The following is a 21,975-nucleotide window of genomic DNA, read 5'->3' on the forward strand; positions in this document are numbered from 1 at the left end:
AGGAAAAAAAGTCTTAATCCATAGAAATCAATGAATGAATTTGTTTTAGCACAAAGTAGCGGGTATGCGTGAAAAATAAAGCTCCATGGGTGAGTGTGTGTCAGAACAGCAAGCAATGCGTCAGTCTCCGGACCAGTAGCCTCAGGTCTGTGAAGTGATGTTGAAGATTTCGACGCCCACAGAAGATGCATGGAAAATCCAGACACATGTCGGTGATGAACCCGCACTGAGCTGGTGATGCGTTGATTTTACCTGCGCTGTGTCGATTTTGCAGCCATGCAGCATGGCTGCGTCAACTTTTCTGCCGCTCGACTCCGGTGCGTGGATTTTCTCTCTGGTTCTGTCAGCTTCTCCTTCCGGGGGCCCAGGGACTGGAAGTGGCACCACTTGGCTAGTCTAGAGGTCTCAGCAAGAGAGCCCAGATGCTGGCAGATGAAGTCTTTGATGTCCCTGAGACTTCTTAACAGGAAGCAAGCTCAGTCCAAGCCCTTGCAGAATCTTTACAAGCAGGATGCACAGCAAAGTTCAGTCTTTGTCCTCTTTAAGGCAGAAGCAGCAACTCCAGGGCAACCCTGCAAAGCACACACAGCAAACAAGTAGTACTCCTCCTCACAGCTCTTCAGCTCTTCTCCTTGGCAGAGGTTCCTCTTGATCCAGAAGTGTTCTAAATGTCTGGGTTTGGAGCCCACTACGTATACTCATATCTACCTTTGAAGTAGGCAAACTTCAAAGGAAAGTCTCTGTTGTTCTCAAGATCCTGCCTTGCCCAGGCCTGGCCCCAGACACAGTCCAGGTGGTTGGAGATTGCATTGTGTGAGGACAGGCACAGCCCTTTCAGGTGTAGGTGTCAGCTCCTCCCTCCCCAACTAGCCCAGGAAGACCCATTAGGATATGCAGGACCTCAGCTCCCTTTGTGTCATAGTGTAGGGGGAATTCACAAACAGCCCTACTGTCAGTCTGACCCAGACGTGGATTCCACAGGCAGGCAGAGGCACAGAATGGTTAAATAAGAAAAATCCCACTTTCTAAATGTGGCATTTTCAAACAGGCAATCTAAAAAACAACTCATGTTTTAAATTGTGAGTTCAGAGACCCCAACCACCACATCTCTTCTGCTCCCAATGGGAAACTGCACTTAAACGATATTTCAAGGCAGTCCCCATGTAAACCTGTGAGAGGGATAGGCCTTGCAATAGTGAAAAACATATTTGACAGTATTTCACTATTAGGGGTATGTCCTACCTTTTAAATACACTGCACCCTGTCCATGGGGCTACATAGGGCCTACCTTAGGGGTGACTTACATGTAGTGAAAGGGAAGGTTTGGGTCTGGCAAGTGGGTACACTTGCCAGGTTGAATTGGCAGTGAAAAACTGCACACACAGATACTGCAGGGCCTCTAGTGCACTTTACTAGGGACTTACTAGTAAATCAGATATGCCAATCAGGACTAACCAATCATAATAATAATTTATACAGGTAGCACTTGCACTTTAGCACCGGTCAGCAGTGGTAAAGTGCCCAGGGTACCAAAACCCAGCAAAAACGAAGTCCAGAACACAACCAAAAATAAAGGAAGCAGAGGCAAAAAGACAGGGGAAACCACACCAAGGATGTCAGTCTAAAAGAAACATTTGGAAGAGTCCAGACGAAAGCTGTTCAAGATAATGAGGTTTTAGAGAGTCTCATTCAAGAATGAAGTGGGTTTATGATGACTTAATACGTCATAAGTGGGGTTGAGTGAGCACAACTTGGCTGTGCAATTAGGTCTCATAATACATGAAATAAAGAAGTGGTTATTTTCCTATGTAAACGTGTAAAAATGGCTTTTCATATAACTTGGTGCACTGAAATGCATACAAGTAAAGTGCACGTATGAACATAATGTCATGTATTTTTTTTCACGTTTGTTTATTAGTTTTCAATATTTATGGAAGAAATACAATATGATATTCCATTGATCAAACTGACATATTTGCAGATAATATCAAAGTACATATAGTGGGAGATTGCTCTGTCAGAAGTTCTTCAGAAAACGTCTTTGCATAGAGATTTACAAACATTTGTTATATGTACAACAAAGCTTTAAACTGAAAAAAACATAACCCTGCTTCCATGGGCTTATATATGATATGGTAGGATGAAGTGACTGTTATGTGGAGTGCATTGTTGAGTTTCTGAAAAAAAGGGGTTTGTATTGTAGACATCTACCGTAGGCATCTTGATGGGTGTACATATGGAGCATAGTAATTCACATATCATTGTAAAACTCACATCTCAGGGTGGGTTTAAATCATTTTTGACCTCCACATTCGATGCCAGAGGAGATAGTGGACTTCTGCTTTGGCCCAAGTTAGCAAATCTTTTAACCATTGTGTTATGAGCGGGGGAGTCGAAGATTTACAGGACGTAGCAATCCTGTGTTTAAAAAATACAAATGCTAAATCAATGATCCTATTAAGGTATTTCTCTCTTTTTTGGGGAGCGAATGCCCAGTAAGCAAGAGGTTGGTGTTACGGGTAGAGGGTGGTTGGTCAGCTCTGCTATCATCACAGTAATCATGTGCCGAGCAGTTTGTAACACTGGACATTCCCACACCATATGGTAGAAGACCGCTAAAGGTGAAGTACAGTGTGGTCAAACCGGGCTATGTGTAGGATGCATGCAGTGGGTGTGCTGGGGATCCAGATATGCATGGTGTATGTAATTGAATTGTGTGAATCTAAACCTGCCATTTCGGGATTTTTCCTCTACTGACTGCAAAGCCTTGCCCCATTCTGCTTTGGTCAACGGTTGTGGCAACGCCGCATTTCACTTTTCATGCGCAGTCTGTAGAAGGTTGACTTTGGGTATGTGTAGTGCAGCATACAGGGTGGTAATAGCGTGCTTAGTTCTCCTGGCCAATAAAATGGAGTGTAATGTGTGAGATGTGGGGGGTTCTGTATCTACTGCACCCCAGAGGCCACGCATGACCTGCAATATAACATAATAAGTAAGAAATTGTCCAGGTGCAATGTTGCGTCCTGTGACAATGTCTTGAAGGGACCTAAGTGAACCAGCCGAAAATAAATGTCCCAAACGGGTAACCCCTTTTTCCATCCAGTGGGCGCGATCATGAGCTTGTGTTTTCTGTATTATCCCGTGCATCTCCCAGACATAAATCTCCGGTGAATAAGGAATGTGAGGGCCCTTTGAATGTAGGAAACGGTGCCAGCATGTATGTGCTACCTTCATTAACTGGGTCATACTGGTGGAGGGCCATTGTTGTCCGTTAGCCAAGTGTATATTGCAACAGTCCCCAGACGGGTTTATATAGCACATGTTTCCGGATGCAGTGGTGAGAGTAACCAGGTTATCAGCCATTGTAACTGTGACGCTGCGTAATATATCTTGAAATTTGAAGCTCCTAATCTGCCCTCCGTCAATGGTCTTTGGAGTTTAGAAAGGGCTACTCAGCGGCGTCCGTCTCCCCAAATCAAATCTAGAAGCAAGCTATCCAGTGTCTTAAAGAAAGCGTGCGGTATCGCTATTGGTAATGCTGAGAATAAATACGTCAGCCTGGGTAGGATTAACATCTTGGATATTGCCACCGCGATTGTCAGAAAGTAAGGAGATCCTGCGTCGCATGATAGACATTAACTCCCAAATACTTGAAAGTATCATATTGCCATTGCAAACGTGAGTTGGCCTTGGTCATTCTATCTTTAGGTGGACATGGGGGTAGCAGGAACATGCAGGACTTAGACCAGTTAACCCGAAGACCCGAGATCTCCCCAAAGATTGCCAGTAGTTGTTCAAGCTCGGGTAGTGCAGTCCGCACATCTCTAAGGTAGATGAGAGCATCATCCGCATAGAGAGATACAGCGTGGAACCTCTGCGAGTCCCATACCCCCCAATTCTCAGCCCCTTCCCATAAGTAGCAGGCCAGGGGTTCATGGCCAAGGCATAGAGGAGCGAAGAAAGTGAACAACCTTGACGCATTCCCCTTTGTATGCTAAAACAATTAGATATCACCTAACCTGTCTTCACCCTACCCAGTGGTTCCCTGTACAATGTGTTAACCCATCTCAGAAGATGTGGTCCAAATCCCATGGTTTCAAGGCATGCAAAGAGGAAATCCCATCCCAAAGTATCAAAGGCATTTTCTATGTCTAAGGAGACTGCCACTTGATGTGGATCCCCGGTTGGTGTATTATGGATGATATGTAAAAGGTGCAGTGTATTGAGAAATGTGGTGCGGCCCGGGATGAAGCCTGATTTGTCATGGTGAACTAATGTTTGCATTACAGGGAGTTATCGGTTAGCTAGTACCTTTCCTAATATCTTGCAATCCAACTTTAGCAAGGACAGGGGATGCTATGACCATACATCAAGTAGATCACGTCCTGGTTTAGGTAGTACCACTATCCGGGCTTTGCGTAAGGATTGTGGTAAGTAGCCCTGTTCAAAAGTCTCTCGATAAATTCCACTAAATGTGGAGTGATAGCAGTAGAGTAAGTACCATAATATTCAATGGGCAAGCCATCTGCACCTGGCGTTTTATTATGAGCAATTTGCAATATGGCTTCTTTGATCTCTTCAATCTGAATGGGCTCTTCCATAGCATTGCGTTGAGTGGTAGTGAAACTAGGGAGGGATACCCTTTCAGAAAATCCGTCAAATGGCTCATGCTCCAGGTGGACGGTTTCTTATAGAGCTGTCAATAGTAATCACAAAAGGTATCATTGATAGCTAGTTGCGATGTAGCCATTGTGCCATCAGCTATTCTAATCGACATAGCTGGTGTACTACGATGTATCTCTCGGAGAAGCCAGGCAAGCAACTTGCCCGAGCCGTCTCCTTGGGCATGCTGTAGAGCTACCCAGGTGCGATAGTCGTGTACTTCCGCTTGACGCAAGTTTCATTGCACCTCAGAGAGATCCCGTAGCAATTGCCTTCTAACCCCCCAGGTAGTAGCCATACAGTGTCCTCGATCACTACCTTATGTGTTTCCCACTCTATCACTCGAGAAGAGGCTGAACCAGCATTAGTTATGAAAATTTGTCAGATGACCTGCGATCTGATAGAGCCTCCACCTGTAGGTGCCAATTAGGTATGGAGGGTCGAGGCAATACCCAGGACAGTACCGCGGTCAGTGGATTATGGTCCGAGTGTGTTCTTGCTAGGTATTCCGAGCGATCTAAAACGGGCCCAGTGTGAGTGGAGCTAAAAAGGATAGCTATCTGAGTGTGTAGGTCATGAATGAGGGAATAAAACGAGTACTTGCGGTCTTGCAGGTGACCCATGCACCATATATCACCAAGCCCCATAGGAGCACTCCAACCCTTGAAGTGGTGAGTGATGTGGTTGCTTGCTGCGGTAGATAATGGGGTGTAGGAACGATCTAGTTGCAAATCCAAGATGCAATTAAAATCTCCACCCCATATTGCCGGTGTTAGAGAATCTAGGAATTGTGTTTGATTCACATTAGGGGCATATATGGCCACTAAATTAATGGGAGCACCATCTAGCCTACCCTCTAGAATGACATAATGACCGTCTGAATCTATGTTTGAGTTGTGAGGGCAAAGGGGACTCCAGGAGCCACCCATATGAGAACTCCCCTGGCATAAGCGGATGTAATAGTACCATATGTTTGTCCTCACCACCTAGATCTTACCCGATCCAATTCTGAGGCCATAAGATGTGTATCCTGAAGCATTGCAATATGCACCTGGCAGCGCTTAAGATATGAGTGTACCCTATGGGGCTTGGTGAAGGACGCCATGCCCCTTAAATTCCAGGTCATGAATCTATATTGTGCAGTGTGGGTTAATGAAGGCGTGTTAGACAGCATACCTAATACAGTGAGCAAGATAAAAATACCCTCCTAGCTACTAGTTGTGTCCTGACACTTAACGTCCCATTGCTAGTCATCGCTCATCCCCAATATTATTGTCCCACACACATAATATCAATGCTGTACACAACAATACAGTGTAAAACACAGTAAAACAAACATGTAAATCGAAGAACACCCCAACTTTAGTAACAATCCCCCCAGGGCCGAACCACATGGTGTACCGTCCAATACACATAATCATTCGCAAAATAACATTTGCCATGATAACTTAGTGAACAATGTGTCCAAAGATACATCGTGTGGGGGCGTTATCAGCACGTGCATTTTGGTGCCCCGCATTAGGGCCCGTGACGTAGTGTGAGAAAGGTCCCTGAATAAATCAGTGCCAGCAGAAAAGCCCTGCCGGTTGTCGAGAGGTACTCTGAAAAAGGCACTGATGGACCTCAGCATAAAATGTATTGACAGCAGAGCCTCAAATAATATTCTCTACTGATCCAGGAGTGATGTGAGGGTCTTTATTGCTGCCAGGCGAGGAAATCTCTGATTCGCCAGTCTCGGATCCCAATGTTTTTGTGTGATCTGAACGAAGAGCAGTGAATGAGTTAGTTCAATATTGTGTAGCTGCTTCAACTGCTCGGGCCTGCTCTGCAGCCGCTTTGTCACGATCTGGTCGGGAGCTTGGTAGTTTCCTGCAATGCCGTCGTGGTTTAGGTGTCACCCATATGTCCGTTTCCTTCTCCTCTCCGAGTGTCGCTGCTAGGCCTTTGGCGTGCAGCCAAGTTCACACTTCCTCCGGTGTCTGAAAGATGTGTGTTCTTTCATGGTCCATAACTTTAAGTTTTGCTGAGAAGAGGAGGACGTACTTGATTTGTAGTTTGCGTAACCAAAGTTTAACCTTCATGTAGGACCCGTGTTTATGTTGCACCTCCATGGTATAGTTGGGTAGGCAGAGATCGTGGTGTTGTCAAAGTGCCATGGGCCCTTGGTGCGGAATAATTGAAGGATGAGGTCACGGTCGCGAAAGTTCAATAGGTGGGCTATAAGAGGTCGAGGTGGTGTTCCGGCTTTGGGAGGGCATCCTAGTATGCTGTGAGCCCACTCTATGGAGAACAAAGGAGGTGTATTATCCTTTAGCATGGTCGACAGAAGCCACTCCTCAAAGAACAGTTCGGCACAGGGGAAGTTCTGAGTGTTCAGGGAAGCCAATAAAGCGAATGTTTGTTGTGTTGCGATCATCCTTCTGCGTCTTCTGCTCTGTGATGTAAAGCAGATTTCTCTTCCTGCATGTTCGTTATTTGCGTTTGCATGGACTGGAGGGTTGGCGATATAGTTTGCATGACTGATTTGGCTTGGGTAACCCTATCCCCTAGCTTGCTATGATCTGCTCTCAATAGGTTCACCTCCAGGGACACCAAATCAATTTTAGCCTCCAGTGAGGTTTTGGTGTCCAGTATCGCATGTAAGATTTTCTCAGATTTCTCGGAGTGGCTGTTTACAGTGGATTCAAGATGTCGAAACTGATCAACTTGTGATGGAGGGTCTGATGAGCACGTGTCCCCTGTTTGCATGGTGTCTCCTGTTGTCTTGGCTGGTCGTGGTTTCCCTATGACCTTGCGAGGGAAAGCTCTGCGCTAGAGATTGTGTGCTCTTATTGCTAGTTCAACGGTAAGATGGCTTTACGCTCCGCTTTAATTATGCCGATCGATTAGCACTACTGCAAATAGGTTGTTTAACTCCAGAGCCTGCGGGGCGGTAAGCCACTCAGATATCAACACAATATAGCTTAGTTACAAACCATAATGGAAGGTGGCCAGTAAGTAATTACTAAGGTGTAATATTTTATTCTGTATGTATTACCTCAGCATCTCACATGTCCAGCTTCCTGTGAGTTTATCAATGGAGGGCAGTCACTTCCTACCACCAAAGTCAACAAATCATGATAGGTAAGCCAGCAGCTACTTTCAGCTCGCCCAGCGGACCTAGTATGATCCCATACGTGCTAGTGATGTTCCGTAGATCTTTTCCTTAACATCAAAGCAGGGCCACAGAGCCTCAGGTATTCTTTACGCCGTAACCAATTCTCACAACAATGACATGCAGCAATCTGCAACAGCAGTGTCTGGCACACTATTTTTCAATTGCATCAACTGACTTACTGTTTCTCCTGAAGGTGCTGTTCCCTCACATTGGGCGGCGCCGCACCTATCTCCTATGACACCTCGATTCGGGGTAGCCAGCAGGCAGGCCCTTCACCTCTCGGCCTCCCGTCTCGCGTAGGCACTCACAGGACATCTCCGGGCATTCCCATCGACCCGTGCAGGCTAGACTTTGTCTGCAGGGTCGGTAAAGGTTCCCCAGCAGCCTCCTCAGATTTCGCCGGACTTTGCTTCAGCAGCGAGATGCCATTGTCGCAGCTCCTGCAGTCCTTGTAATGTCTGGCGACCCAGGCCCCACAAAACTATGCGCGGCACCGCTGCAGCCATCTGGGCACCCACATAATCGGACTGGGTTTAGCAGGTCCCTGCAGTTTATTTATGGGACCTTTCTGCTGGCGAACACAGGATATTGCCTGGGCCCTGTGCGGAGCTCTCTAAGGAGCGTCCAATGCAGTCGCCATCTTGGACACGCCCTCAACACAACGTCATGTAAACATAATTTATCATCATTTTGCAAATATATTATGTGATAGTATTTTATAAATGTTATTCCTATAATCACTTTATATTCGCCATGAGAAACATGTAGAAAATCATTTAAACTAAAATTGTGTTCGTGTTTATTTTATCTTGGCAAGAGTGAAGGCCCAAGCTCTTTTTGCATTTCTAACCTTCAGCATGAAATATTGCTTTATTGCATATCTTCCTAAGCTGCAGGTGCAATTGTATGAATCTTTGGCTATTGTGCAAAGAAGATAAGAAGGCCTGGAAAGACATGTTACAAGGTCGAGGGGAGCATCTTGAAGATGCTACTTCAACTCCCATCTGAAATTCCTAAGCACAAGAGTAAACCAAAGCTGAACTGATTTAGTTCAATGGCTCAACTATCAATTAGACAAATGATTTACAGAACTGTTTACAGTGGAAGTGTGTGGCTGTGATGTCAGCTTCTGGAAGAATCAAGATTTAAGTGTGGTTTAGTTAGCTGTAGGATCAGATTCCCTTTGTCCTTTGTCCCTTGATCAGAGCGGACCTCTCTGAGGTACAGACCTCACATTCTATTTTTCTAAGTGGCTTTATGCTACTCAACCCTCTCTTGACAGAAACTTCCACAGAGGTTCTGTTGTGCTGACATTTTTTCTTTGAGTTTTTATAGATATTAGAATAGTTTGCAGTCTAGATCTAATGGTTAGGCAGGAAAACATGAATTTGGCTTTAATGCATTAGACATGATGTGCACAGCGCCAGGGCTTCCCCCATGGGCAGGTGCTTTGGACGGAACAGGCCCGTCCAAAGCACGCGGCCACCGCGGCTGAGGATGGAACCGTTCCATCCTGAGCATGCAAGGGGTTAAAGCTAAATTATCGCTGCCTGAGTCTCACAACATTTTTTTTACTGAATGCACCTCTCTTGTTACAAAGTTCATGGGATACCATTAAGTCTGGTTCGAATAGAAAATGTATGTTGCTCATGCATTTTCTAAGAGTAAGTCTCTCCTGGTATCTCAGGACAATTTATTATATACCGATTACATAAAAAAGCACAGTTTTTTAGAAATTGCTCAAATTTAACAAATTTCTCCTACTTGAATATAACAACGTGATCCTGCGTAATTAACATTTCTCCCAGGTCAATTGCACAGTGCTTGCAACATCCTCATGCACTACAGAAGGCACAGCTTTCTTCCACTGTGGAGTAGCTTCTTTCCTGGGGTCGAAGGGGTGTTTATTGAAGGCAGAGATGTGGTTTATTGAAGCATACCTGTAAAACCCCACTTGACATAACATTGACCATGTGCCATATGTTCTAGTGCTTTTGATTACCTCCGTGTCCTTTAACATAGATCTGTCGTATCAGGCAGGAGTGTAAAACGCATTTATAAGCTGCAAACTATAAACTACTCTAAGGAAAGAACAAGAGGCCAGACTTAACTCGATAGGTTGATACATTTCCTCGGGGGAGATCCCTCGCCCTTTCTTCCTTCTCAGAACAAACTTCTCTCATCTGTCTTCACTGTGTTCCTCACTCACCCTCTAGACTACAGTACAAGTCTGCCGAAGCAGAAAAGAACGTTTAGCACGTTTTTCATACATCACTATGGACATTAAGGGAAAAGAAAAGGACAAGACCAATTCTCAGAAACAAGGCAACTAAATTGGACTGCGCCCCGAACCAAAACCAACATGGATGCCGCAAGTCCAAAATTCTAGTTAACAGCATAGTCTATTTTTCATCTCCCCGTTTGGAATTTAGATGTTTATAAGTCACATCCACTTTATCGCGTGGCCCGTTTCTATAGAAACACGCCGTCTACCACCGAAGCATAGTTTTACCTTCTTTCTCTTTTCAGTATTCCAGGAGCTGTCACATTTCAAGCGCGCGCTATACATTTAATGCGTACCATTTATTTAACCGGGCCTCAGCACAAGTCATTTTTCATGCCACGTTGTTTAGACCTGTTACAAGTACTTGGCACAACGCTAGTCATAAATTTCATTTTGTTTCTTCCACTGTACTTTGTGAAATATTGTTCTAACGTGAAAATAACGAGCTTGCCTCATTGCATACTTAGCCTTAGGTATTTTTCTTTCTAGTGACAGTCCTGGCGATATTCCATGAGCTACATGTTGATACGGACCTCTACACACTGCTGTTTGGAGAGAGTGTACTCAACGACGCGGTCGCCATTGTGCTCACGTAGTAAGTACGAAGGGCTTCCTTTTGTGTTCATCTGCTGGGTCTTGGGGTGGGTGAAATTCAAAGTATTCTGGCGCAGTTGCAACTTTTGAGATTTCCGCAAAAACTGTCTTTGCTTGAGAGGTGAAAGCAGCTTCTCTTTAGAGTTTTCACTGCGAAAAAATACAGTGGAAGGGTTTTTTAAATGTATCAAAATTTCTTCGATACGAAGAAGCTCAAGTTAAGAAAAAAAAAACATTACTGTAAGCCAAGAGTAGGAAAAGTTTGAGAATTTTTCCCAACAAAAACATTAGCCAGATTCTATGGATATCAAATCATAATGTTCAAGACTGCCTTCAGGTGCTTTTCAGACCGCATTCTATCCAGTTTCAGACTTCAGTAGGACTTTTTGAAATGACCACATCTCAAGAACCGTAATCATTTTCAGATGACCACATACGCAGTCTAAATTGCCTTTAATAAGCTCTGACCTGGGTGGAAGGGAGAAATAGGTGTTGGCAAAAAGGCAACAACCATGAATAAAATTGCATATCAATGAAACTTATCATAATAGACAAACCTTTTTTTAAATACATTTTGGTCCAAATACGAAGGCATTTGGATTCATTAAATAGTGAGTGTGATCTACCTTAGTATTATTAATCAGTACTGGCAAATAGGAGAGGAAGGAAAACATTCAACTAAGACACTGGTGTGGCTAAAACACAACAGGGCCTGATTTAGATTTTGGCAGAGAAGTTACTCTGTCACAACGGCGACAGATATCCCGTCCACCAAAATTTAAATCCCATTGTTTCCTATGGGATTTAGATTTCGGTGGACGGGATATCTGCCACTGTTGTGACCGACTAACCCCTCTGCCGAAATCTGAATCAGGCCCTATAGTACAGAATGCGGCATTCTACTTCATCCATTTGCGAGTGGGACGTTGTTCCTTCAACCGGGTTGACCTGTATCAAGAATAATGGTCTCAATTTTACTGGTTGGACAATGTGATGGGAAAAGCACTTTCTGAATGGGGTCTGTTTTTCTGCCCCCATACCCTCAGCCACAGCACTGGAGGAGCGTGTAATACTCCCCCAGCCAGACTACAGTCTCCCCTGTCTATTCCCACCCTCTCCACTATCGTTTCTCCACCCTACAATATGCGGCAGGCCCTCACTCACATTTACCACCTGTGCAAAGCAGGTGGCAATGTAGGGAATAATTCCCATGGAAAAGAAAATAACAGGCAGAATTCCTCCTGGTAAAATTGGGATGGCACATGTTAATATAACCTTGCTTCAATATGAAGTGTGGTTGATAGAAAGTTTGCACTGTAGCAAAGCCATTTTGTATCAATTGCATTTTTTCTGTAATAAGAAATGGAACAAATGCATGTTGTTTCATTTCAGATTCCATAATAATTTTTGCACAGGGCAGAATGAGGAAAGACATTGTAAACCCCTTCAACACGTATAAATATTCTGTTGTGGATTAGTCTTTTTTTTTTTTTTACGAAAATTTGAACCTAGTCCATTAATAAACTTTGTTAAAAATTGAAAGCAAAGCAGACATAGGGCAAAATCAGTTTGCTCCTTTGATTTACCACTGTGCAAAACTTAATGTAATAAGGCCATGGCCAGTGAAATGATGTGAAAAGAGAAGTACAAGGTATGTGGCATGGTTGGCTGAATTATGATTCACAGACAGGGCATTTATCTTACATATTATGTACAGAAAGGCAATTTCTGAATTTAACTGTGTGACATTTCGACATGCCCAGATACTAGCACAAGCAGATACAAATGCTACAAGAAATATAGGGCCAGATATACAAAATTTGGTTTTTGCATTTGCTAAATAGCGAATCCTAAGAAATTATTATTTAGGAAATGCAAAATGGAATGTACAACAGTAGAGATTTCCTAATAGCAATTCCTATAGAGCAGGAATCGCTACTAGGAAATCGCTATTTAGGAAATGCTACACCATTCATTGGGTACAAATGGTTTTCCATTTCCAAGTTGGTGATTTCCTAGTAGGAAATTGCAAATTTGAAAATGCAAAACCAAGGGTGCCTATGGGACTGCAGCCTCACTTGATGCACCCTCCAAAAAAGTGGTGCACATGAAAAGTGCACAAATGCCCTTGGGGCATATGCGCTCTATGTGGCACTTAAAAAAATTCATTTTAGGTGCATTTTTTTAAATTGCACATAGTTACCATCAACTTAGAGTCAATGGTCATAGCATTTCCTAAACTCCTATTTCACATTTAGAAAATGCTTTGTACATGCGGTTAGGAAATTGCAATCGCAAATCCACTTTAGGGAATCGCAAAATGGGATTTCTACTGGATAGAAATCACATTTTGCAACCGCGTTTGTGCCTTTGTACATATATTGCATTCCTTAGCGGACCAAAATTGTGATTCAGTCCATTAAGAAATGCAATTTCCTTTCGTACATCTGGCCCAATTATATCTAGGTTAAGGAGCTAAAGGTATTGTCTTTCATTAAGGCACAGGAACATGGGGCTTCTTTAAAGTCTGTTGGGCTGCACTTGGGTCTGCCAGCTCTGGGAAGAGATGTGCTCCACTACCCTGGCAGACTACATCCTGCAATATCCAGAGGTCTCTGCCCGGCAAACAGAGATCTCTGTGCCTCCAAAATAGCAGCTGTCATGACAGCTCTCTAAGAGCTGGAATCAAAGCTCACGGAGGTCAACGGACCATTTGACCCTGAAATGCAGTGTGGTAGAACCATCAAACAAAATCAGATGTCAGGCAAATGAATTTAGACAGTGTGACCCATTTGGCCATACAAGGAAAACTCCAGTCAAGAATAAAGTTAGGATATTTATTACAAACTCAGGATTAAAGTAATGTAGATGGTTCTCAAAACAAAGGTATAACTACACATTACCACCAATGGTTGCCCAAGGCCATGACCAAAGTTTAGTAGAACTAACTAACATTAACAAAACTAAATATTCATTAGCCAAAATACAAAATATTAACAGCTGTAACAAAGGCAGTAGAGTTGCTCTGTTTGGGTATACCTCAATCAAATTAACCAGACGCTCACTTATGATTCCAGGATAAGTGATAACCCTATCATGACCGAATGAGGGTCTTACATGTGTGGGTATGAACACATGCAGTCAAAATCTAATTAAAAAAAGGGTAAAAGAAATTGGAAAAAAGGAAACCCGTAGTCATTAGATTCTAACTACTGGGGACAAAAAGGGGAAAATCATCAGCATGTCAAGAACTCAATTAAGAGTCACCTGAAGAGGCTTGTGAAAGTTCTAAATCTCAATGGGACATTTCAAAGGACAAGGGTAAAATAGAGAGGAACTCTCACAGCTTACAATGATTCTTCTTCGGCAAAAGTTCAAGACTCCTGAGAGTCTGTCACCCATCAGCATCTCCCAAGCTCTCTATCCTCGCTCTCTGACCTGAGTCTAAATTACAAGGCATTATCAAAGTTCACAAATAATTTGATTTGGGGCATCAGTCCACGTTACTTTAGAGGGGCATTGTCCAATGGTAATTGAACACACAGCTCCAAACTGCAACATTTACATTCTTTACTAGGTCTTATGTGAGAATATCTTCCTTTCGTTTGAATCCAAGCAGGTTTGAACAATTGTATACAATGTCAGTCCATGTTCCTGCAATGCCCTACATTAAAGGAATAAATATTTTCACATTTAAACAATGGGGTCTGTTACAAAAAGGCGTAGCTTCTCATGGGAACAAAATTTGAAAGAAGACGATGTTATGAAAAAATAATTCAACACTTTTAAGTGACTGCACAATGCAAACTGCACACCTTACTGGTGCTAACACAAAATCATGACATTACATTCAGTTAATTCATTTTTTATAAACACATATAATAAACAAATGTTATAACTTCAGCATTGTTAATATATGAATAATATGCATTTTATATTCAATCTAAATGAAAACTAAATCAGTTAATACATGTCAATAGACATGTCAGAGTACTAAGTTTTTCTTTATTTTGCATGCATGTTAAATCACTAATCACTTAAAATTCAATATTGTTTTAATATATTCTGAATAGCCTAGAATCTACACGACCTTTTTATACCACTTTAATCCTGTTAACATTCAATTTAATTTAATTACCACCTAAGTCAAACTTGGAAATACAAGCAAAAGCACATTTAAATTGTGTGTCAGTGCAGCTTCTACATTTAGCTTTTAAATGCTTTGATTTTCATAAAACATAACCTGTCACATTCTTTGATTTTTTTGACACGAGGGACATCACTAAATTTTAAACTCTTTCAGTTTCAATGTACTTATAAACAAGCTGACAAGAACAACTACATTCTGACTGAAGCTCTTAAAAAAATCAAGTCCATCCCACCAGAAGACATTGGATTTGCAGTTCAAGCTCTGGTGCTCTGTCATATAAACAGCAGGAGCACCATTTATCAGGGCTACCCAATTTTGCTATCTCTCCCCTTATAGTAACCCTACATGGTGCAGCAAATGCAAGGAATTCAGATTAGAATAACCCTAAATATCCACTACCTGAGAACATTTCCACTGGCAACATCTAGCGACGTACATCAGTTTCAAGATTAATTGCATAATTAACAGGCCGGTACACTTGGGAAATATATGCTGACTGCAAGAAAAACGAATGCCACAGGGAGACATAAATTGACCAGAGGAGGAGCAAGACTGGCTTTGCTGGTCACTAGAATGAAGAAAATGGACAATGCTAAAGAAGCCTTTGTGGACCTAGTAGCCAGCCTTGGGAACTATATCTCTGAATCCATGTCAACAAACTCAAAAAGCTTGCCTTCTGAATTTTTTTTTCCTAAAATTAACCTTTTCATGCTCTTTCTGACGTAGTCCTATTAGCCAGACAAAAGTGCAATGTTTTCTGTGGAATATAGAGTGGACACTATTGTTACCAATGTTGTTAGTAATTAAGATGTTATATGTAAAGTAGCCCATTGACTATGTGGTTGAGGTAGTGCTGTACAAATACCATAAATAAATAAACAAAAATAAAGTAAACAAGCTTTTCTAGTGAAACGTCAATGAGCAGCAGAATATCTTGACATGATATTATTGTATTAAATGAATTGCTTGTGTTACTGTTATAAATGATTGCATTTATTGAGGAAAACCTCCTGATGTTGAAAAGATATCAGACTTAGCATGGGGAATACATTGGTGAACTGCTTAAAACATCCTCCTTGGGGGGTGGGGGGGGTGGGCTGGCCTAACGTAACATGGAGTAGGACGCTGGGTAGGGGCTCTCCAGCCCTAAATCAGATATCCAGCGCCATCTGAAGCTTTGCGGGGTGTAGAATTCGGCCACCCACTGCATGGGCGACTGCTGTGTTGCGACACGCGCCTGGCTGCACACAGATCTGCACACCTATGCTATAAGGAGGAGGTGGCCGGCGACGATTAGAAGGCAGTGCCCCTGCCATCTTGAACAACTTAGGTGGGCGGCCAGAGCACGCTGCCCACGACCCTTATTGGTGTCTCCTTACTGAAACATGACTGTTGCAGGGAGTGGCGGATGTCTGAGGTGGCCCCATCGACCCTGGGCAGCACATACGCACCAACCTTTGCCTGGTGAGTGTCCGCTTCTAGGCAGGTAAAGAACCACCCGGCGGTGCACAGCATTTCTGTTCAGCACATCCCGAGCGCTGCAGCCCAACAGAGGCCGGGGCCTCTCTCTGCGATGGTCCAGTCAGTTGGCTTGGTTGGTTACTCCCATCATCGGGGATACGCTGCCCGTAGACATTCTTCCGAGGCTCTGAGGACTCGCTGAGGCCGTCCAGACCTGCCTGCATCTGGGTGGTGCTGCGCTGGCAACCCAGCCTACATAAAGCCTTCGCTGGCCGCCCTGCGCTATTGCCTTGAAAAGGAACAAAGACTGTCTCTAAGCAGTGGAGGCTTGCCAGTGATAGCCCTGGGTCAGGCACCCCGATGACATGGTACCCACGGACTGCTATAACCTAGCAGGGGGACCCTGACATCCTGCACACTCCACTAAGTCTGCTGGGGCACGGGGCCTGGGCTCTCACAAACTGCTCCCTGACACCTTATGGGCCTGAATCACCTCGTCTCTGCTGATATCCGGTGGGGAAAGACGCGCCTTCAGGCATCCACTTTCTCAACCCACCGTTCTCCGCCTGCCATGCCCTGCCGCCTCTGAGGCCTTCTGCTGCAGGGGACCGAGAGGCCAGTCAGAGGTGAGGCCTACAATACCAGAGTTACACCACTCAGAGGTGGAGCCCTAGCACTGAGGTGAAGCCTAACATGGGGGGGTCTGCTGCACGCACCGTACACTAGACCCAGTGTGCTGTGGTGGCCCCCGCTGGGGAGCAGGCACAAAGGCTCCCTACCTGTGGGATTTCTTCAGGACCACGAGCCATGAGGCCACAAGCAAAACACCAGGAATCGGGGAACTGCCCTCCATTGCTACATGCCTGGAGGCATCCGTTACTTTTCAGCAGCCTGTACCTCCCAGCTAGAGCCTAAAGGCCTGGATCTGACAACACAGCCCAAAGGCTGGAAATTATCCACCTGCTGTACATGACTGTTCCCTACCTGGCGATCTCTATAACTTCCTGGCTGCCTGTCCCACTTACGGCTCCCCTACCATTGAGGACCACAAGCTGGGCCTGACTCTGACCGTTACGAGAGAGGTGCATCTATGCTGGGAGGCCTGGGGACCTTGGACAACATGACCCACCAGGAGCATTGACCCCTTCACTAGAGGGCTTTAAGTGTAGACCACCCTCGTACCCGTGTGTTGGGGGAGATTGCTGACAGACCAACCTAGCCTTCCTTCTCCTTTGATACAGATCCAGAGTGGAATAGAGACACAATGAGAATAAGGCCAGTGCTAACGGGCAGCCTGTATTTACCTCCTCCCTGGTCAACTCTCCATCTACTCTTGTCTACAAGATGCCACAAAACAAGGGACCTAAAGACACCCCATCACATCCCTCTGGCGCAAATCCCCAGCGACCGATCTAGGAAAGCCTGACAGGCCCTCAGATATACCTGAAGAGCTTTCTCCCCAGACGTCCATCACACAAGACTATCTCTCCCACCTCCAGCAGGAAATCAGCTCAGAGATAGGTTCTTTAAAAACAGATCTCAAATCCTGCCCTAAAGATGTCTTATGAGAAGAAACAGAAATTTGAGAAAGTGTGGATGACCTGAAACGTACCGTCGATCCTAGATCTGAGGATCAAGAGATGTTAAGACGATGCGTAGCCAGCCTGGAAAAGCAACACATTGAGCTGCAATCTAAGGTTTAGAAAATCAAAGCTGCCAAAATAATATATACATCCAAGGGATCTCCCTAAGGGAGCGGAAAGCAGCAACGTCATGGCCTTCATATCAGCACTTCTCCAGTCCATCAGGGTGGACTCTGATACCCCGCCACCTCCTCTATATTGGGCCCATCGGGTGTCCTCCCTTCCTGGTAGGCTAAATGCTTCCCCAGGCATCTTAACATGAGTACACTTCTTCGCTGAGAAAGGTGCTCTCCTCGCAGCAGCCCGCCAAACCTCAAACTTCACATATCAGGGGCACACCTTCCAGGAATATTAGGACCTTTCGCCCATCACACTCCGCTGTCAGCAAGACTTCAAATCGATCACAGATAATCTCCACAGCTGGGGCATTCGGTACCAATGGGGACATTTGTTTATGCGTATTTTTTAATGGGAAGGTAAAACAATCTTCCTACGGTCGCTTACCGAAGTGTGAAAACATTTAAAACTTCCTGACCCAGAAGATGATGCCTACCGTCACAGCGGGCAACAACATACTGAAGCTCACCCTAAAGCCTGCTTGGACAGAGGTCAGCCCGCACCAATGGGGGACCCGAGCAATAGTGGAATCAACACAGGAAGCGAAAGAAAATATCATCCAGCATCTTCACACTATGGGCCAATCACCCTCCCCATCACCATCTGCTGAGGCCTCCCACTAACTTGTATGCCCAAGAACACAAAGCTTGGAGGGGCAACATGCCCGGCTGTCTCCTATGCCCATAGATAAGACCCTTGTACAGAGGCGCAGATATGGGGCCAGGGGAGCCCTGTTGGTGGCTACCAGATGACGAGTAGTGAACTTTCCTCCACAAACCTCTCGCCACGCTCTTTTTACCTTGAGGGTGACACCTCTGAAGAGATGCTGGTGCACCGACACCGGTCTCCGAGGACACTGATCCTCCTTCTTGGGCCAGATTGGCCTTTGTTTGTTGTTTTTTTGTCTCTTGCTCGATCCTTCTTGCAGGTCTACTACTGCTTCTACGATTGACCGGAGTCATGTTTTTTTGGGGGGGACAAGCCTTGATATTTCTTTATTACTGGGGAACATAAGCCAGGTCTACAGGTACACTTCTCATACAGGCTGGGTCTTTCACACTCCCTATACTAATATAGCCACACACTTACCTACCCCCCACCAGTATGACCTTTCTTCAGGGTACTAAATTGAATTCTCTAAACATACGTGGCTTAAACTCACCTGGTAAGCGTAAGCAAGTATGGGCTATATCCTTCGCCATGGCCCTGACATACTCTTTTTACAGGAGACACACCTCCGAGGAGTTGACAGTTTAGAATGACACATGAACAGTACACAGTCCGTTAAGACTCTAAAACAGCCGGAGTGGGTATACTCTGCAAAGTGCCCTTCAGCTCAAACACTAGTAAGGTAACGCAATGGGTAGATGGCTGCTATATTACCCTGCACCTCTCCCAGGGACTATACCAACTTACACTTCTCAACCTATATGCTCTGAATACTCGCCAGGACACTTAAATACGCAATACTCTTAGGGAACAACTACAGGGGGCTGCGGGTGACATCAACGTGGGAGGGGACCGTAACCTGGTTTGGGATACTGTTATGGACCACCAGGCGGCCATTTATCAGGGGTCTGGTGCAATGTCAGCACAGCTCAAAAGGGACTTTCAGAATTTGGCCTTAATTGATACCTGGCATTATCAGCACCCAGATGTCCGGGATTACTACTTTTATTCACATGTACATGACACATACTCATGTACTCGTGTACTAATTATATTTTCCTCACTCCTTCCCTCCTCTGCAACTTAGATGTTGCTGAAATATCTGACATTTCCATATCGATCCATGCCCACATAGCACTGAGCTGGCTCCTCTCGTCTGGCGCTACAACTGTATTGCGCCTCCATGCAGTGCTGAGCAATCCCGTCAACACAAGCAAAATTCATAAAAGAATCATCGAATATTTTGCCCATAACACGGAACAATCCACTTCTCTCCACACCTGGTGGGATGGCTTCAAGCTACCATCCGGGAGTGATTACAACAGCAGCTATAGCCAGAGAAAGGGAAGCACGTTAAGTTGAAGTCCCGTTAACTGGAGATATAAAAACCCTAGAGCAGCAGTATAAGGCTCACCTCACCCATTGCAGTAAGAGAGAATAGGCCCTGCCATGGGGCCAACTGCGAGCCCACTGGAGGAACATAGGTAACGCGCCCTCCTAACACTTAAGCAACACTTTTACGAGGGCGGCAACAAAACCAGCTCTATACTGGCACGTAGATTGTGCCAGACACATGCAAGAGCCCACGTTTAGAACCTGCGCTTGCGTGGTGGGACTTGAATAACTAAAGTGAGCGATAAGCGTTGGGAATTTTACACTTTTTACCAAAACCTAGATACGAAAGAAGTGATACCCCACGCACTGATAGATGACTATCTTGCAGCATGCACATGGTAGCCTCTTCAACCCTGCCATACAGCCGAACTTGAAGCCACTCTCTCACCTAGAGAGATTATCAGGGCACTTCAGGCCCTGCTGCTTGGAAAGGTGCCGGTGCTGGATGGCATACCGGTTAGCTTTTACAGATTATTCTTCCCCGAGCTTAAGGAACACCTCCACACATAGCTGCGGCCTCACTCTTACTATGATGGCAGCGGAGATCTCCTTAATCCCTAAAGTGGGTAAAGACCCTTCTGTTTGCCACTCTTATTGTCCGATAGGCTTACTTAACAAAGACGTGAAACTATACGTCAAACTCCTGGCCACCCAACTGGGATGCTTTCTCCATCAGGAGTTTATCTGCATCCGTGAGGGGGCGGACAATGTCAGGAGAGTAGCACACCTCATCGAAAAAGCTCATCACCATCAGCTTCTGGCCCTCCCCTAGTCATTGACATAGAGGAGGCTTTTGACAGAGTCAACTGGTCCTTTCTCTGCTCCATCTTGATTATGGTTGGGATTGGATCTAATATGTTTTCTAGACTCATGGCACCTCACACTGCTCCGGTAATCCAATTTCTGCATGCAGTTGCAACTGTCTCTGGCTTTAAAGTTAATATGTCTAAGTCGAATATCCTCAACCTCACGGTCCCAAAGCAGGACCTGCTCTATCTGTAGAGTCTAGCGCCATTTCAATGGCCACATGACCGAATCTGGTATTGAACCTCACTGTTATCCCCACCCTCTCTCTGTGGACAGCTGCGAATTCGTCTTCACTTCAGAGGGGAATACTAGAGGATATCCGTCGGTGGTGGTCCCTCTATATATCTTAGCTGGGTTGGATCAACATAATTAAGATGAACATCTTGCCGAGAGTATTATATCGCTTCCAAACTCTGTCTATTCCCATCCAACAGGAGAACATTTGCCACCTTCAGTGAGACCTTCGCACCTTCATTTGGAACTGGAAACACTTGCGCATCCCAGCATCCCTAATGATGCAAACCTGCAAACGTAGGGACTGGGATGCCCTAACCTTTTGGACTACTGCAGGACGGCCCATCTTCGATGCAGATCTGCCTGGGCTATGCATGAAAGTGAGTGCCACTGGTTCCAAATAGACTGAGCAGTGGCCTGTAGGCCTCTGTGGGATCTAGCATGGCTCCCTAAACATGCCCGGCCACGAAGTGCCTACTTCACTACACCGACTAAGACGTTTCTAGATATCTGGGATAAAATAGCAGTAAAAAGAGGCCTTAACTCCTTCCCCTTTACGCACACCCCAGTGTCTCGCAATCCAGACTGTACTCCTGCCACCTGATGCATTCCAGGAGTGGACAGCCAAGGATTGAAGGACCATTCAGGACCTGTTTGCAGATCCTACAATGAAGTCCTTTGCGCAATGTAAGGAAGAATATCAACTCCCCAAAGGAGCTTGGCTACAATACCTTCAGTTGAGACATTGCATATTACACCCAACAATCTACCCTACAGCCATCCGCCCCCTCACCCTGTTTGA

General features: G+C 44.9%; 1 protein-coding gene across 1 annotated transcript in view; it reads left to right on the top strand.

Moving 5' to 3' along the window:
* The window catches only part of SLC9A9 (solute carrier family 9 member A9), a 2,563,562-nt gene that overhangs the window by 593,069 nt on the left and 1,948,518 nt on the right, over window positions 1-21,975 (top strand). The window contains exon 6 of the mRNA XM_069213904.1: window positions 10,593-10,698. Coding sequence (XP_069070005.1) covers window positions 10,593-10,698 — 106 coding nt within the window. The remainder of the gene's footprint in view (window positions 1-10,592; window positions 10,699-21,975) is intronic.

This window comes from Pleurodeles waltl, chromosome 11, assembly GCF_031143425.1.
Source record: "Pleurodeles waltl isolate 20211129_DDA chromosome 11, aPleWal1.hap1.20221129, whole genome shotgun sequence".
Lineage (NCBI taxonomy): Eukaryota > Metazoa > Chordata > Amphibia > Caudata > Salamandridae > Pleurodeles > Pleurodeles waltl.